Source organism: Poecilia reticulata, linkage group LG1 (assembly GCF_000633615.1).
Source record: "Poecilia reticulata strain Guanapo linkage group LG1, Guppy_female_1.0+MT, whole genome shotgun sequence".
NCBI classification, from domain to species: Eukaryota; Metazoa; Chordata; class Actinopteri; order Cyprinodontiformes; family Poeciliidae; genus Poecilia; species Poecilia reticulata.
In genome coordinates, this window is record NC_024331.1 from 22,771,987 (window position 1) to 22,790,963 (window position 18,977).

General features: G+C 39.9%; 1 protein-coding gene across 5 annotated transcripts in view; it reads left to right on the top strand.

Moving 5' to 3' along the window:
- Window positions 1–18,977, top strand: part of grin2bb (glutamate receptor, ionotropic, N-methyl D-aspartate 2B, genome duplicate b) — a 130,827-nt gene that overhangs the window by 97,159 nt on the left and 14,691 nt on the right. For all 5 annotated transcript variants that reach the window (XM_008416156.2, XM_008416166.2, XM_008416111.2 and 2 more), the window contains exons 7-14: window positions 2,940–3,054; window positions 3,223–3,428; window positions 5,956–6,127; window positions 7,794–7,947; window positions 9,582–9,707; window positions 10,887–11,116; window positions 12,022–12,182; window positions 14,923–15,110. In XM_008416156.2, the coding sequence (XP_008414378.1) occupies window positions 2,940–3,054; window positions 3,223–3,428; window positions 5,956–6,127; window positions 7,794–7,947; window positions 9,582–9,707; window positions 10,887–11,116; window positions 12,022–12,182; window positions 14,923–15,110 (1,352 nt within the window). The remainder of the gene's footprint in view (window positions 1–2,939; window positions 3,055–3,222; window positions 3,429–5,955; window positions 6,128–7,793; window positions 7,948–9,581; window positions 9,708–10,886; window positions 11,117–12,021; window positions 12,183–14,922; window positions 15,111–18,977) is intronic.

Here is an 18,977-nt window from a genome sequence, read left to right on the forward strand (position 1 = left end):
ACACACACACACACACACACACACACACACACACACATGCACACACACACACACTGCTCCTTTCTGCTTGCATTCAAGATATTTACTTCTCCGGTGGATTGTTTCAGAAGCGCAGCATCTCCATGGTGATGGCAGCCCACAGATCAGGATGAGAAAGAGGGAGAGAAGGAGGCGGCTGAGAGCGAAAGCCATGCTTCCAGCTTATCTGCCACCGCTCTACACTTGTTGACACATATACTGTATATCCTGATATGGATTCACCAGGCAGTTAATAGACTCTCTCTCCCTCTTTCTCTTTCTCTCTCTCTCTCGGCTTTTCAGTGCTTCAAGCTCTCCGGTCTGGTTGCTTGTCGCTCTGCTTTCACTCCCACCTGTACTCCTTCTCCTCCGCCTCCTCCTAAGTCTATCGGGTGGCATATGTTTCAAAGTGGGTCACCTTTGTAGTGGTCCTAGTCCTGTGCTTTGAATGCAAAAATGTCAAGGCTACTACTTCTACTGATAAAAATAGCAGGAAGAAAAGGCTAAAACTTCATCCCATTCCCTAGTACTATCCATACGCCTACACCTGCCCTGATCTCTTGACACTTAATTTGAAGTGGTTCTTAAATATTGCACGATACTTGGAAATGAAGTACTTCTTCAAGGAGTTATGTCATCGACTGTAGCCACTAGATATTAGGTAATCACCCACTGTTTCTGTATATTGTGTCGACAGTTATTGAGCCAGCATCAGCGTGCAATATTACTGTTCTAGGCACCGTTACTACTACTGTTGTTGCGCTATCTCTAAAACTGAACAAAATGAACGAAAATATTAGGACTTAAATTCAACCATGTTTATACCCGTCGTGTGTCAATAAGATAATACATGACATATATTTTCTATGTGTTACAACATAGTATGTTGCCCTCAACAGGGTGAAATGTGTTATTGCACGTCTGTCTGTGCTGTCGTACTTCAGGAAGTGATTCTTTGGAACAAATTTTTCAGTCAAGGTTTCAGTTTTATACTTGCTGTATTGCTTACTCTGTTGTTGATTTTTTTCCAGATTCTCCACAGTATCTGTTTACACAAAGGACTAAACTAATTTAGACGTTTCTGTGGTTGTTGGAAGGCTTATAGTAAAATATTTTAAACATCTTTCACCATATATGTTTTGCTTGTAAAGTGTAGTGATAACAGTGCCTAACAAAAGAATCTGTATACTTAAAAATACATTCTACATGGAAAGAGAGAGATCTTTGTGTCTGCAGATGTTAAACGACATTTCTGCAGCGTCACCTTACTAGACATTCTTTTCTTGATTACATACAAAAGGTTAGAATAAAATTGCATTTTAAATACTACGCTGGAATAAAGATGAATGCTTAGCAGTGAGTATTCATAGCAATGAGTCAGACTCTTTGACACTTAAGTGATTGTTCTCCGGTTTCCACTTTTAGAAATATCTTGTGTTAAAGGCACCGTTTTGTACGTCAGCTGTCAAGGAAACAACTGTGTGAAAAGTTAAAATACATCCTCTACATGCTCTGAATTTGTTTGAGCTAAAAGGTTAATCAGTCAAAAATGTTTATATTAGGGTGACTATATCAATTTAACATGTCATGGATTAATTAATTAAGTCAAAAATAGGTTAGATTACCATTGTCTACTCATTTTAATAAAGTGAATGAAATTATGAACAAGGCAATATCAGGAGAAAAAAACATCACAATATGCCTTAATCTTGGCTATCTGTTCTGAATTTGGTGCAAACTCCCAAGTAATATGTATATATATTAATTTCCATCTCAACAAGGTCTTATTTTAAAAAGTTGCTTCTGGGTTTTGTCTGTTGTTTTGGCATTGAAGCAACTTGCAGTTTTTTAATTACATGCTTCACCACCCTACCACTTCTTTACTTCTAATATTTTATAAGCTGCATTAAACAACAAGTGGCACTAAATATGTTACAGGCGTAAAGAGTCTGAATGCAGTAATGAGCTAACATTTATTGCAGTTCAGGCAGTTCTTTGCAATGTGTATATTGCGTACAGCCAGTTGCTGTTCCTGTCAGCAGCCTTACAAATTTCACACTCAATATTTACCTGTCAAATTTACTTTGTTCTCCTTAAAACATCTTGACTAAAACTTCAAGAAGTAAACAAACATTTACTCAATGCATATAAAACTAGTAATAATATTCGAATAAAATTGCAACATAAATAAGAGATATTCTTATTTCAGCCTGTTTTTATTGACTTTATGACCAATTGTGTGAATTTAGAACATAGTTGACACTAGAAGCAGGTGTGAGGCTAATTGGTAGATTCAGTGAATTTACATGTTAGTTCAAACACGTTCTCTTGTTTGAACTGTAAACCGAACGGTGGGCGACGTCTGACCAGGGTTCTTGTGAACGACAGTTTCTGAAGAATGATGAAGTTTCCTTCGAGGTTACTTCCTGGGTCACTGTTTTAGAGCTCGAATTTGATTGAGATTCTGCAGAGTCTGTCCCAATAGCATAAACAGAGCATTTATAGAAATAACCAGCAGATTCCTGTGTGTGCAGGTGAAGAAAGTCCAGCACACGTGTCAGAATACTTGAAGGTTTCCCACAGTTACCAGGATGTAGAGATGGAGCTTTTGGGGCCCTGAGGGTTGTGAAGTTTAGTTTTTTGTCGACCGAACTTCCTTTCCAGAGATGCCAAAATGATTGCATCAGCTTGGTATCAGTGGCTAGGACAGAAAAATTTCAGACTATTTTAGTGTGTTCTTTCAACTCTTTCAACATCCACTGATGTTATACCTATTAGAAAACATGTCAATCAAAATATAAACCTGGTAAAAACCTTCACTCATCTTACTGTATATTCTGATTTAGGTCATGTTAGAGTTTCTCCTCTCCAAAAAAGAAAAGGATTCTTGTGACTAAAACTTAAACTCTTTATGTTTCTAGGTACGTCATGAATGTGACATTTGAAGGTCGAAACCTGTCATTTAGCGAAAAAGGCCACCAGATGTTCCCCAAACTAGTCATAATACTTCTCGACAAGGACCGGCAGTGGGACAGGGTAAAATGTCTTCTCTTTTCATTCCACCCTCTTCTTTTTCCCCCGTCCCTGCATTCTGCTCCTTGTGTGAGGTGTGTGCCGCTGCTTTCGGTTTTGGAGTGTCTCCTTCTGCCACTTGAAATCAATGTTTTGGAGTTGCCCGTGCATCACACGGCTCTCCCTCCGCAGGTTGGCAAGTGGGAAAGAGGCTCGTTGACGATGAGGTACCATGTGTGGCCTCGTTTCGAGCTGTACTCTGACGTGGAGGAGCGGGAGGACCACCTGTCCATCGTGACTCTGGAGGAGGCGCCGTTTGTCATCGTGGAGGACGTGGATCCACTCAGTGGGACATGCATGAGGAACACTGTGCCGTGTCGGAAGCAGCTAAAACTCAGGTGAAAAGTTTACGTTAATGCTTCGTCTATAAATAAACTGAAGACCGTTTTTTGTAAAATTTTCCAAGGGTTCGTGTTACACCACAAAGTTGTTACTTGTTACTTGATTGTGTTATAAAATGGTACTTTAAGGAATGTCTTTATCACCTCTGTGCATCTACAAGGTTGTTTTTTTTTTTTTCACTTAAAGTGGATTGAGCACATCTTAGAACATGTTTCATGTATTGTGAGAAATAATCAGCTGGATTTATGAAAAAAATGTTTTGTATTTTTTTAAAAACAGGTGTTAAATTACCAATAAAAATGCCTATGTTTTCTTTTTCCCATTTGCTCATAAATGTGTGCAAGCTTAAATGAGTATATACGTGCATGCGTGTGTGTGCGTGCGTGTGAATGTGTGTGTTTGCATCTCCTCATGTCTGTGTGTACAAGTGCACACACAAGCATTGCAGTACATTTACAGTCAATCAATCAAATTTTATTTGTACAGCACATTTCAGCAACAAGGCATTTCAAAGCACTTTACAACATAAAACACTAAAATAACACACAGTGAACGATTGACTCTGAGGATGCAGAGCAGGGCATTGCAGTAAAAGAGATTGATAATGAAGTCCAGTAAAATAAAACACTTCAAGTTTAGGATATCAAAAGGTGATAAAGTTGAAGAGGTGTAAGGGTGTGTTTGCAAGCTAGTGTATATTAGTCAAAGACAAAACAACAAACAAGTCAGTTCCATTTAGAAACATGCCTGTAAGTAAAGTGTTTGTTTTATGATTATTATTTAGCTCCATTCTGTCTCTTTTTGTCTGCTTTGTATTGTTTTCTGCTGCCACAGCTCGCTGTAATCACTTTCCAGCTCTTCTTCTCAGTCCTGCGATTACTTTGACTTGTTTCACCTCTGCAAAGTAGAACACTGGCTCGCTTTCTGTCCCTGTTTTCCTCCCAGTCACATTGACCCCCTCTCCCTTCCCAGCTCTGCTTGGAGTGTGATAATGAATTTTGTTCAGTGGTCCCCTTTTCTATCTCTGAGCTACCTGAAATCTCCTGAGGCAGCACCACATCTCCTTGCTCCATGTTTTTTTTTTTGTATTTCTTTATTGAGATATCTTTCACCTCCATTCTTTCTCCCAATGCCCATCTTCGCACTACCCTCCTCCGCCTGTCTCCCTCGCAGCATATCAGGCATAGGCGCACCAACATGCAGGATTATTTTCAGACACAAATGTGCGCAGAGCCACGTGGAGTCGTCTTTAAACGCATAGCGGTACTCAGCAAGCTTCTGCAGCGTTGGTGCTAAAACCTCCTGCTCTCTGCTGCATTTTTATCGCCAGGGCTGTTCACTTAAAGCAGCTTGATTTCAGAAGGCAGCTGTAGGAATAAATACAATTAACACAAAAAGCCCAAACACTTTTGTCCTTGCTCTGGCGAAAACAGCATCCACTAACTGTGCCAAAGCTGCCATTGTGTTGGTGCACAGCTGTTCTGCACCTGTATCTGCTGGGAGCCAGCGCAGCCTATTGACTGATGACGCACGGCTCGGTTAGATGTTTGCCTTCCCTGTGAGTTATTCTGAGGTTTTCATTACTGTATGATTTGGATGGAAGAGTTAAGCCTGTTTTCTTGTGTCAGCATACAATTGGCATCTGTGAGTTTGTTGCAGATGTAAAAGTTAATCAACTGACTGAAAAACAGCATGAAGCACAACCCAACTCAATCTGCGACTCATTCATTTACAGGTTTAATGTGTTTAAAAAAATGATGGCTGCATTATGCTTGAGTTTTTCTTTTTCATATTTAACTCATTTTATTGTTTTGTTTTTGGTAGATCAACATTTTCAAAAAGTTGTTAAAAAATGTATCCCTTTACTCAAATTCTTCTAGATAAAATACACGGAAAACATTTCCTTTTAGAAGTCACCTAGTTGAAAATGATTGATAAATGATTTGTGATTTTAAAAAAGCCATAAAAAGTAGTTTTTGCAGTTTTCCACAAGACAAGCAGACATATGAAAGAAAGTGCTCAACCTGAACACGCCGTTCAAACAGTGAAGCATGGTGTCGGCAGCATCATGCTTTGGAGATGCTTTTCCACAGCAGAGACATGGAAGCTGTTCGGAGTTGATGGTTGAAGCTAAATACAGAGAAAAGCAGGAAAAAACCAGTTGGAGGTAATAAAAGACTTAAAAACAGTCTGGTTTCTACCAGGAGACAGCTGGAGTGAGGGTAGAGCATGCAGGTGATGGCACTAAATGGAAAGAGGTGATCCGGTTTCTACTACTTTACAGTCATGACCTGTTATATGAAAGGTTGATAAAGCACACAGAAGTTTGACATGGTAAGGAAAAATGTGGAAAAGTTCAAGAGGTACGAATACTCTTACAAGCCGCTGTATCCGTTCTGTTCAGACTTGACGTGGCTTTTGTGATGAACTGTTCAATTCAGAGATGCATTTTGTGTCAACCCAAATACTGACCTGCCTTTTCTGCTTTTTCTCTGCTTCCCTCCTCCGCTTCCCAAATCGCAGCAATCACACGGGCGATTCGGGGATTTACATCAAGCGCTGCTGCAAAGGCTTCTGCATTGACATCCTGAAAAAGATTGCGAAAACCGTCAAGTTCACGTACGACCTATATTTGGTTACCAATGGTAAACATGGCAAGAAGGTTAATGGGACCTGGAACGGCATGGTGGGAGAGGTAAGAACACTTTTCACTAATTACTGACTAACAGCAAGTTAACTCACGTTACTTTTGTGTTAAATCTTAAAATAATCCTGTGAAGAAAAGAGGAGTGTGTTGTAGTGACAAGTTTATCCCCCCTTTGGAGAGAAGCACCAGCTTTGTGTGGACTGTAAGCAGGTTGAAAATACCCACAGTGACAGTTCATGCAGACCTGCTGGCACACCAGCTGATTTTGAATTTCACAGCTGGCAGAGCACTGCAGCAGAACGCAGGAGATATTACCATACAAATGTTACTGAGCCGCCGGAGTGACGCAACCAGGCAGTGCACCAAAAACAACGAATATGATGTGTGCTTAAACCTGCATATTCATCGCAGCAGCGAGATTGTTCATGTTTGCAAACCCTAACACATCCCACGTAACCCGAATACATAGAGGGCAGCCTCGGTTTGATCAGTTTAACATCTGCTGGTATGCAGCGAGAGATAAGCTGTCGTTCCAGGTGTAGCCTTTTAATTTAGCCTCAAGCAGATGTCAGCGAGAAGCTGCACAGATGTGAAGCGACTCTTTCTGTGACAGGGCTGCGCATGCATCTCTGCGGGTGTGGGTGAAAAGCCGCACCAGATATGAATGCATTTATAATTCATCAATAAATGTGTTTATTTATTTAATCCATAAAAGATCTTTGTCTCCCTTCTACCCCTCCCCATCACTTTTACCGCCTTTACTTTGAGCACGCATAAAGCCGCTTTTCAAGCCGTTTCGAGTCGGCGTCTCAATGAAACGTCTGAAATAAAAAATTCTGCGCAGACACTCCAACCGCCAGGAAATGCAGTCCCCACTCACAGAAATATAGCTTTTTTTTTAAATTTTATTTACTATGGCTGATGATGCTGTCTAAGTATCCTTCTCTGTTAGTTCCTCGCCGTCTCCGTCAGGACATCTAGCACTTGTTTCCCACAACCCGGCCTGAGGGGAAGCTTGTGATCAGATCCAGCAAACCTCAGGAGGACTCAATGAAGGTTCCTAATCAGAGATGGAGCAAGAACAGAGAAGACGCCGATTGGAGTGAGGGGGAGAAAGCAGCCTCGGGCAAAGACCCACTCCACTGCTGCACACATTACGCAGTCGGCACAGCTCAGCCGTCTTGCATAGACGTGCAGCTGATTGTGTGTCATCTTAAAATCTGAAGTCTTTAGATGATGAGGTTTCCACTTAGGCAACGCTGTGCATACTTTAAAGCTTAAGCGAGTGGCGAGTGATTACATTTACATGAGCAAAAAAAAAAAAAAAACTAAAAAAAACAGGACAACAGACAGAGAACAGATAGAGAATAAAAGAGGAGGCCTCGAGGAATAAATGTGATGGAGGAACAAAAGTGTGCAAGAGTATTATTCACTCCAGCATACGTAGTTTTTAATAACATAGTCATTTGTCCACCTTTTTTACTTGTGGCCAGAGGCTCCAGAAACATGGAGCTAAATATACCTGAGCACACCAGGAGAGCATGCTGGTGGGAGTCAAACGCTGACCCAGAATAGAGATTATGTAGACATTAGTCTCTCCGCCGCTTTCTCCTAATGTGAGAAACCTGGAAATCACATTAGCTCACTCTTTTTTTTTTTTTTTTTGTCTATTTCTATAACGGAGCCCATGTGTTTGTGTCTGTTTGACCCCCAGGTGGTGGCGAAGAATGCTCACATGGCCGTGGGTTCGCTCACCATCAACGAGGAGAGGTCAGAGGTCATCGACTTCTCCGTGCCGTTCATCGAGACGGGTATCAGTGTCATGGTCTCCCGCAGCAACGGCACCGTCTCCCCCTCTGCCTTTCTAGGTGAGGAGAAACACGCCTGGCGCTTCTGGCAAAACACACACTAGATGCACATGTACTCACGCTTCACATCATAAATGCACAGCAATGCACATCTAAACACCTTTTTACTGAAGTGAGTAGCAATGGAAACAATGATATCAGCCTCCACTGATTTTGATTCGTTTTAGCTGTCAATGTTGTTTCAGCTCAAATTTTAGAAGCAATAAATGTTCCAGCAAGGACAGCAACCGATCGTCAGCTTTTAGGCTTCGATCTGGAAATCAGCTCAACGCTTACTAACACATTCTTCATTTGTGTTGTGTTGTTGTGAAATCCTTCCTGTCTTCAGGTTTTATGACATAATAGTTTCAAAGACCAAATTTCAACATTTTCACACCTTTTCTTTTCAACTGCATTTGGAGACAGCATTTATGCTAATTTTCATCTCTGCAGTTAAAAACAAACATACGTGCGCATAAAGAAACAGGAACATCAAATTCTTGCATATGGTAATGGCCAGCCAAAAAGAAAATAGTGCAGTCTCTGCTCACATGTGAGCTTTTACGTTACTTGGCAAAAGAAAAAAAAAAAAAGGTTACCAGCTGGATTTAGCTAAGCAAATAGACGGCAGCATTCTGTTGGAAAATTACTGTGTGTGCGATTATCTTTGAGATGGTAACAAGTTATTTAATCTCAGCTGATGTCGACACAAATGTGGAATGATACATGTGGTTGTAGAATAAAGGTTAGTCTGTTTCAGAAAGGTCAGATCATTGACATCAAGCAGATAAATCCGCTGAGGAGATTTTGCAATCAGCAAAAAAAAAAAAAAAAAACTTGAGCAAATGCGATTAGCGATCATTTAAACATTTGGAGTAATCAAAAACAAAAGCAGAATTCTGAGCTATACTTAACAGTTAAAGTTAGAACACTTCCACATTAACAATGCAAAAAGAACTGAAAAAGGAAAAAAGTTTTAGAAAGGCTTTGTATTACATTTAACCAAAAAGTTAGCTAAAGAAGCATCAGAAAATGATGATAAACCTTGTGTTTTGCATCTTATTGTAATGAGAAAGGTTGTTGCAGATTAGTTGCTAACCAAATTAATTTTTTCTTTAAATAAAAGCACAGACACCCTTCTAGACCCAGCCAGTGTTTCTTCTCGCCCACTGATTGCTGGTATAGACAATGGATAGATGGATGAACAATACTTTTCCATTTAACTGTAAAAATGACACTATTATAAATATTTTGGCATTTAAAAGAGTTTTCACTCAGGTCTCCTCATCTCTGGTGTGATTACAGCTCAAAAACGCAATTTTGTAATAAAGCCTAACACTCCAGAGCAGCTGTCAAAGTACATTAATCTAATAGCTTTGTTTGTAAAGTAAATTGCTGCGGGTGAAAATTGCAGTGCAGAATATAAAGCAACTGGAAAACATGCTCACTTCTATGAGTTTTATATTCACGCTTACTTCCCTTCCCGTCAGTTCTGCTCGTCGTTGTTCACACAATCTCAGAAAAATCCATAAACATTAACAGAACAGTGCTTGAATGGAAAAATGAAACAAAACACACACACAAAAAAACAGAGGGTTTTAAAATGCTTTAACACATTTTCCCTGTTTTGTACCCCAACACACGCTCTCCTTCAGAGCCCTTCAGCGCCGATGTCTGGGTCATGATGTTTGTGATGCTGCTGATCGTGTCGGCCGTGGCTGTCTTTGTGTTCGAGTACTTCAGCCCGGTGGGTTACAATCGCTGTCTGGCAGACGGACGAGGTGAGAGGACACACACACGCACGCACGCATTCAGAAACACACATTTGCACGTCTGGGCCCGGTTAATTCATGCTGGAAAAATGGGGCAATGAGGTACAATGTCAAACAATCTAACGTGCCGAAATGAAGATCGAGTTTTGGTTTCTCCTTGAATGCACCGTTCAGATAGAGAACTCCAGGTGCTAAATTGCTTTGACAATCTTTACTGAATGAGAGCAACTGGAGTGCTGAGACTTTCTGCGTGATGTCTTTGAGTGCTTATCTACATTGACAGTCACTTGAGCTCTTTCACTAATGAAGAGGATCATTGACAAGAACCAGATTGGTGGTCTTAAGTATTCTTAGCCTCACTGTGTGAACTAGAAATCACCTGTTCTGCTATTGGAATGTCTTTTTTTGTTGTTGTTATAATATTAAACGTAACACAAGTGTTACGCCGCTGAATGGACGGAGTTAGATAGAAAACATGATTCAGATTTAACGGCGTCTGTTGAATCAGATGCATTTTTAGCAGGTAGGTGCACTCAATTTACTCATCAGATTCCCTGGTTCTGATTCAGCTCTTTATTTTCCTTTTTATACACAAGACTCACTTTAGAGATTGAATTTTTTTTTATCAGTTACAGTCAAACAAGAAAAAAAAAGTGTTTGATTTCTGTTGAGAGTGTTGAAATTTCTGAATGACTGGATGCCTCATAAAGGCACATAAGTAGACTGATGTTGTATTACATCTGGCGCCTCAAAGAAAAGCATCTTCTGGAACACTAAACAATGTAATTTTGGCATGAAATATGTGTAGGATTCCTGCATATACGAGACTCTTTTGGGCTTCTGCTGCGGCTGCCGCATCACCACAGCCTGTTGTGTGTCCATCTGCCACTTTGCCCTTCTCACTCCCTCCTCATCTGTGTTGCCACAAAGCTGCTGTAGGTAGTATTTGCTTCCTGACACCTTGTCATACAGCCACAGAGGCAGGTGGAGCAGAGTGAGTGTATAACAGCCGGGCTGTCCCCAGCAGTGGCTGCAGGAGTAAATGGAAACTCCTCAGTACATACTGTGATCCCTGACAAATTCAATGGTGGCGATCCTTTAAAATGCCTCCCACGACGTCTGGTCGGAAGTAAATAAAGCGCGCTGATCCCACGACTGTCCTTTCGTCTTGTCATTCTGTCCCTTTAGAGCCCGGCGGTCCCTCCTTCACCATCGGCAAGGCCATCTGGCTGCTGTGGGGCCTGGTTTTCAACAACTCCGTTCCTGTGCAGAATCCCAAAGGCACCACCAGTAAAATCATGGTGTCAGTGTGGGCCTTCTTCGCTGTCATCTTTCTGGCCTCCTACACTGCCAACCTGGCTGCCTTCATGATCCAGGAGGAATACGTGGACCAGGTGTCGGGCTTGTCAGACAAAAAGGTGAGGATTTGGAGCGACGTGACGAGCAGGTGTGTGAAAAATTTGGGCTTCTAGAGCTTGTTTGCAGACTTTTCATGTTACTGGTTTAATTTATGTAGCCTTTTTAATACATAATACCAAGTATAGTGTATAAATGCAAAAGAACAGGATATTTTGTGTGTTTTCTGTATAGTAGTAGCTGTGTATTAGCATTCAGCTGTTTTTCGGTTCTTTTGGCTCAATTGCGTAGAAAAAGTGTAATTTTACAAGCCAATAGGTATGGAAATGGTGTGAGAGCAGCTATGAGACATTTTGTTAAATTATAACATCCTCAGTTGGAATTGCTCGCTCACTCTTGTTGTCTCTCACCTTGTAAGAGTGTTAAAGTGAATTGTTGTTTGAAGGATTATATCAGATTACTGAAAAAATAGTGTATAGTTCTATAAAGAAACATTTTTCTTCTTTCCTCCCTTCCTTCTTTCTTTTGGCAACGTTACGTCACAATGAGTTAATCAGAAGATCTGTGGGTTGCGATAGCTAGATAACAAAATGTAATGCTTGGAGCTCAAATTTCAAAATTCAAAGTGGAGCTGATATCGTCTGATATAGTAGCTTTTTTCCCCTTATTTTCGGTTCCATGAAACCTTCACGTTGCACCAAGAAATTTAGATTTATCTGCGATTGTCTTTTCATATACGTGCAAAAGGCTGAGTCCAATTCATTTCTCTGCTTGCACTATCTATAACGTCTCCTGGTGTGCAGAGTGTGCTTGTCTAAAATGTTCCATTTCTTTTTGCTGCAACTCTGGGCACTTGTGTAATTCTCTGCTTTTCCTTTTCTTATCAGTGCTTTAGCAGCTTTTTGCTATTTTACATCCAAACGAGAATATCTCTCTCTCTCTATTTTTTTTCTCTTCCTTTCTACAGTTCCAGAAGCCGAACGAGTTCTCTCCGCCTTTCCGGTTTGGTACGGTGCCCAACGGGAGCACAGAGCGCAACATCCGCAACAACTACAGAGACATGCACGCCTACATGACCAGCTTCCACCAGAAGAATGTAGATGAAGCCCTGTACAGCCTGAAGACGGGGTGAGGAAGGGACAGAGAGAAAAAGGGTTGGAGGGGTGGGGAGGAGGGTGGCAGAGAGACAGATGGGGGATGCAGGGAAGGAGGGAGTTGAAAGGATGTCAGCATAAATAAAAAAGACAGTGTTAAAGATCTGGAATGTCGCGCAATGATGCAAAACAACAATAAAAAAAAATATGATGAAATGATAAGAGAGGACTGCAGAAGAAGAGGGATCATTTGGGGGAAATGTGAAGGAGCAGCCAGCGGCGGTGCACATCTGCCTTTACAGTGGCGTCCAGAACAGCAGCGGAGCTTGTGTTCGCTTTATAACTGAATCTTTGTCACTCTTTCTCTCTCGCTGTCTTCAAACATTTTCATCAAGCACTGCCAAGGAAACAGGAATGCAAAGTTGTGATGTTTCACCGATGCTGAATGGCCACGGAAGCCTGAGGTGCCCTGAGGCACATTTGATGGTAGCAGGAGAAGCAGCAGACTGTCATGTCAATCAGTCAACTGACTGTGGGTCAATATGTAGAAGATACACAGCTTCTCTGGAAAATGCTTTACTTTAAACAATGGGAAAATGGATCCTGGACATTTTACAACAGTGTTTTAACATCATTAGACCAAAAACAGGAGCCATAGAAAAACCACCCACTGATTTTGAGAGGAATTTATGGAGTTTATTACAAAAGTATTCACACCCCTTAGACTTTTTCACATTTTATAACTTTACAATCTTTAAACTTCAAAGTATTCTGTTGACATTTTATAGGCAAGACTATTTTAAAGTAGTTCAAAAGTTGCAAAGCAGAATTAAAAAGATTAAATTTTTTAATTTTTTAATATTTTTTCCAATAAAGAAGAATCTGAAAAGTTTGTTAAATATTTGTCAGGCCCCATAAGTTAATTAATTTAAAAAGGGTTAAGGTATGTCTCAACTAACTTTCTCTTCTGGAGTGTGAACATTGTTTATCAAGTCTTGCCAAAGATACTTAATATGATTCAAGTCTGGACTTTGACTGGGCCATTCTAATGCACAGCTTTGTTCTAAGCCATTTCATTGAAGCTTTGGTTGAAGGTTAAGGATCAATGTCCTGCAGATAATGAAATCCTCACCTCATTATTTTACAGGTTTAAATAAGTTTTCTTTAAGGATTTTGTTTGTGACTCTACTGATCTTCCCATCAAACCTGTTCAGCTTTCCCAAATTCCACCCAGCATGATGCAGGAACCTGCAAGTTTCACAGTGGGTAATGATTTCAGGTAGAGGTGCAGAGTTAGCTTTCCTCCTCATGTTGCTTTTTGCATGTAGCCTAAAGTGTCCGGTATTGGTCTCGTTTAAAAAGAGCATTCTTTTCCGTTCACTTTATGATCTCTGGCAAACTGCAACCAGAACTTCTTTCGGGCATTCTTGCAACACCGGCTTACTTCTTGCCACTCTTCCATGATTTGTAGAATACACAGCTAATAATAGCTCTGTCAAGAAATTCCTCCTCATGATTTCTGCAGCTCCTCCAGAGGTGCCACGGGCCTCTTGTCTGCTTCTCTGACTTGCTCTGCAAGTCATTTTAGATGGACGTGTCTTGATAGATTTACAGTTTTGCCGTATTCTTTTATATTCACATTATTTTTGACCAGTGCTCTGTGAGATGTTCAAAGTTAGGGATTAAAAAAAAAAAGAAAACTTAACCTGGGTCTTCATAATGTTTCATAATTAGTCTAAATTAAACTACACACAGGTAGCTTGCGCTAAATAGTGTAATTTCAAGAGCAATTGATTGCATTGAATTTATTTACTAATTTTAGGACTATTAAAGTATATGTGACTGAATACAACTATATGCTGATAGTAGCTTTCAAATGGACAGTATTGATCTGAAACAGTTTGTGTTGATCTTTCACATAATATCCCAATAAAATACATTAAGGTTTGAGGTTGAAACATTGAAAAATGTGAACATGTTCCAGGTATCAATACCTTTTTCGGGTTTGATAGAGACCTTTGAGTTTTAACTACATAAAACCAATCAGCATGACAGTATGTTCACCAATACCATGACAACAGAATAACTTAAAATAGATATAAGTTATACATGAGTAAGAAGAAAGACGGCAGCAAATGATTAAAGAGTGAAACTCATACATATTCATCCCACATGAAGTGACATATTTAAGGTTTTTTATTCCTGGTCACTTTGATATGTTTTGATGTTAAAAACCCAAAAATTAAAATATTGCATAAAGTCGATAAAAGAGATTTTAAAAGCACAAATGTTGATTTACAGAGAAATATGTCCACGCACTGCACAGTATGCACTCAACTTGGTCATCAGCATTTCAGTGTGGCATGGAGGTGATCAGTCTGTGGCTCTGCTGAGCTGTTCAGGGGTCCCAGGTTGGTTTGATATTAGCATTTAGCTTCTCTGCATAGTTCTGATGTGTCTCATCTTCGTCTTGATAATCCTCTGTAGATTCTCTCCACAAGCTTTAGGTCAGTCTGGTTTTCTGGCCTGTCAAGCACCATGGTCATTAAACCAGCTGCTGGTACTTTTGGCAGTGTGAGCAGGTGCCCAGTGCTGCTGAAGCAAATATAAATCTCTCCATAATGATTATAAAGTTCTTGAGAATTTAACTGGCGGGCAACTGGAACACATACATCAACTAGGCTGCGTCTTTTGTGAGGCACAACGAAAGTCTATAAGGGTTTAACTGTTGTATGAGTTTCTCCACTGTAACAGCACATCTTTATGCTTCACAGGAAACTGGATGCTTTCATCTATGACGCAGCAGTGCTAAACTACATGGCTGGCAGGGATGAGGGCTGTAAGCTGGTAACCATTGGCAGCGGCAAAGTATTCGCCTCCACAGGCTACGGCATCGCCATTCAGAAGGACTCGGGCTGGAAACGAGCCGTGGATCTGGCTATCCTCATGCTGTTTGGAGACGGTAAGGCTGGACAGCGTTGGTAACACTCATGACCAATAACGAGCATATGCAAAACTTCACAAAGGTCAAGAGACAGTCATTATTTCTTTACGTTGTGCTTCCTGTTCTAACAATATTTGCTCAAGATTTTTGAAGAGCAGTTTTTCTTGAGTGCTTTTTTACTTATTTTCAACCATTTTCAGATTTTATTTATTTATTTATTTATCCATCCATCCATTTTCTTACACCCTTGTCCCTTAGTGGGGTCGGGAGGGTTGCTGGTGCCTATCTCCAGCTAGCATACCGGGCGAGAGGCGGGGTCACCCTGGACAGGTCGCCAGTCTGTCGCAGGGCAACACAGAGACACACAGGACACACAACCATGCACACACACACTCACACCTAGGGGCAATTTGGAGAGGCCAATTAACCTGACAGTCATGTTTTTGGACTGTGGGAGGAAACCGGAGTACCCGGAGAAAACTCACGCATGCACAGGGAGAACATGCAAACTCCATGCAGAAAGACCAGGGCCGGGAATCGAACCCAGAACCTTCTTGCTGCAAGGCAACAACTCTACCAACTGCGCCACTGTGCAGCCTGTTATTTATTTATTTATTCATTTATTTTATTTGTAACTAAACTGTAACTTGTAAATTATTTAGGTAGAAAAATATTCCTAAACTCAAAACAGTCCATTTTAAATGTGATCTTTAAACACTTTGTAGAAAAGAAACCAGCTGGTCTCCATATCTGCATGAGAATCATGCAAAATTCACTAAGCAATTAAATGGACTGAAAAAAGCATTTTAGTAAGTTGACTCCAAACGTCTATTGGCTTAAGAGACATGCTTGCTGGATTTGTCTTGACTTTCAGCTGCAACTAGTTTTTTTTAGGCCTGTGGTGACTTTTTTCTTTTTGCTCTCCACATGACTAATTTTAAGCAAACGCTGCATAATATGCCATCATGGCCAGCTGTTGGAGCTTAGCCGAAAATGAGAGAAAAGGAATTAAAGGAATCACACCAATCAGGCATTAGTAGTAGCCGATTTCTGATCTCCTATGTTGTAACATTGTAAGCCTCCTGATTTTCATTGACTCCAATTTTTCTTCAAGCACTATATTTAACATTATCATGTGTTTTTCTAGCCTTCCTGCTGTGAGCAGCCATTAAATATTAATATTTGGAGCAGAGCACTATGTGCGAGAGAACAGTTGCTGTAAATCAAGGTTTTACCATTATTTTACAACACAGATAAACTGTTATAGTCCAAGTTTCAGACTTCCTTTAACGCACGCTTTAGCGATTAGCATGACTAGTGTGCTTCGGCGTAGTCAGTGTAAACGGCAGAATCTGTGTGTAGAGAGTGCAAATCCTTACCTCTGAGATTTCCTAAATGCCTGAATCATTTACAAGTACAGCATGTTCCCTATCAAACAGGTTGAAAACGGAAAAGGATAAAACTGAGAAACTTTCTTCTCCTAGGTATGCCTTGCTGGTATCTGCTGCAGGTCACTTCTGGGTCACTTCTCTCCTTTGCCAGTAATGTCTGTTGCAGCTTGAACAAACGGCTGACGTGAAAATAACACAAGTTATTTTATTTTATTTTATTTGTTGTTGTTGTTGATAGCTGGAGTATATTTGTTGGGTTGACCTTTTAGGTGTGATGTCTTAATAAATAGGGAAATGAAGATTTTCAAATTCTGTTCACCACCCATTTTCTAAACAAAACTCAGTTAGAAAATCTGTAGAAGTATATCTCAAGATTGCTACAAAAATTATTTCACCTTTGAAGCACACAACACATATTTGGATTTGAAATGTGTCATGTTCCTACTACGTAATACATATCTCTGCTTTGTAGCAACTTGCGCCCAATGCCTCTGTTCTTAACAACGATTATTGAAATGAAATTTAGAACTTCAAAATGCTTAAATGGGCAGCTTTCAGTTTGACACAGTAGAACCAGAGAAAATACTCAGAAACTGTTGGGCTGCAGGATGAAACAACCCAAGAGCCAAGCTTTGCAGAGCAGTCGACATATAGCAGCAACCCTCCTGTTGTTGTAGGTGTAAAAGCTTTAATGTAGTGTGAGTGTGTATATTTAGCTGCTCAGGAAACACTCAGAAAACTGTTTGCCACAAACCAGAAAGAATACTGATGAAATTACCTGAAAGCAACATGGTGGATGGAATCATTCTTATGCATATGCTTCTATATGCTGCCGCACAGGTGTGACTGACAGTCGGTGTCATATGGATTGCAGCAACTGCCTCCATATGTTGGCAGGCTGACATGGAAAATAAATTCACCAGGGGATATGGGAAGCAGATTTTTATCTGATTTATACAGCAGCATCTCAGCAGAGAAATTATACTGAATTTGTCAGTGATGTAATTTGCTGCTGCATTTGTTATCAGTTTCTGTCAGCCTCTTTTCAGGTTCACTTTTTACTCCACCAGTTTGATCCTGCTGACATTTTCTTCTCAGTAGTTGGAAACTGAGTTCCTACAGTCTGGAAAAATCTGGAAAAGTAATCAATTTGATCTTCAATTGAGCCCACAGTTATTCATACCTCTGGCAGATTTAGATCGATTATTTTTTTGATAGAAAGTGAGATGGACATTCCTCAAAAATAAAATGTGAAAGAAGTAACCACCATGAGGGAGGGTTATTTGCTGTGATTCTTTTTTTAACATCACAGCTGTCAAAGTCCTTCTAATAATAATTGTTGAACATATATGTGCATATTTCCACTTGTATTTAAATAACCATTGTCAATGAGCTATATATTTCTTTTAGGCTTGGAGGTTTCCATACTGTCATCATAATCTAGTTCCTTCCACAGATTCTCTGTAAGAATTAAGCTTGGACTCTTCAAAATGTTTTGATGTTCTGATATCCAGTGCTTTTATCTCTGTATAAATTATTACCTCCACATAATCTCATATGTTATTGTGGTCTTGCTATAACAGAACATATTATTTCAATATGCATATGCAGCAGGTTGTCTGAGTGTCTGATTTATCTCCCATTAGCATCCACTGGCTGCAGAATGGTGACTAATGATGGTGATACAGTGTGGAAAAATGAGATAGCTTTTGTTTGTTGTGATTAACCGAGCCAATCTTAGCAGCAATCTAATTACATCACTCTCAATTATGGCATAATTCAGTTTGCTTGATCATAAACCTGCAGTAAATTATTACCAGGTAACTTCAGACAAATAATGTCTGTTTCCCCCCTGAAAGTTTGCAAGTAACTATTAGTAATTTCCTATTTGAAAAAGTAACAGAAAAAATGTGAATGTTTTGCGAAAACGCACTGTGAAGGCTGTAAGCTGCATGTTTTCAGTGAAAATTGCAGAAGCGTTTGGAGTTAATTGCAGAAGACTTGCTGAAATGTAAGAAATAGGCAGAAACAGCGAAATAAAGCAAAAGGCAAGGAGAAAAACTGTAGAAAAGGAGCATAATGCAAGCAAAAAATTTGCCATGGGATTTTATGAAACCTCTAAAAGATATCGAAAAGCTGAAATAAAAAAGTATTTGAAGAATGTGACTACATTTTAAAGTTTGAATGACATTTCAAGGTGAAAGTACTTGGAATTAGTTAGCTGTGAAAGATTATTTGGGGGTAAACTTATTTCTAATAACACACATTATCTAGCTGTCTGCCTTTTCGAAAGTTATTTTTGCAGTCAGTTATTCCAATATAAGTCACAAAACTGCCCTCTCCAAATTAAATAGGCGAATTAATTCCCCCAATTAATTCATTCCTGCATTCATTAAACCCACAAATGTGACACACGTCTAAAATTCAGCATCTTTTGTGGAATTATAAATACATGTTGCATCAAATTACACAAAGTTTGTTTTCAACCAGTAGT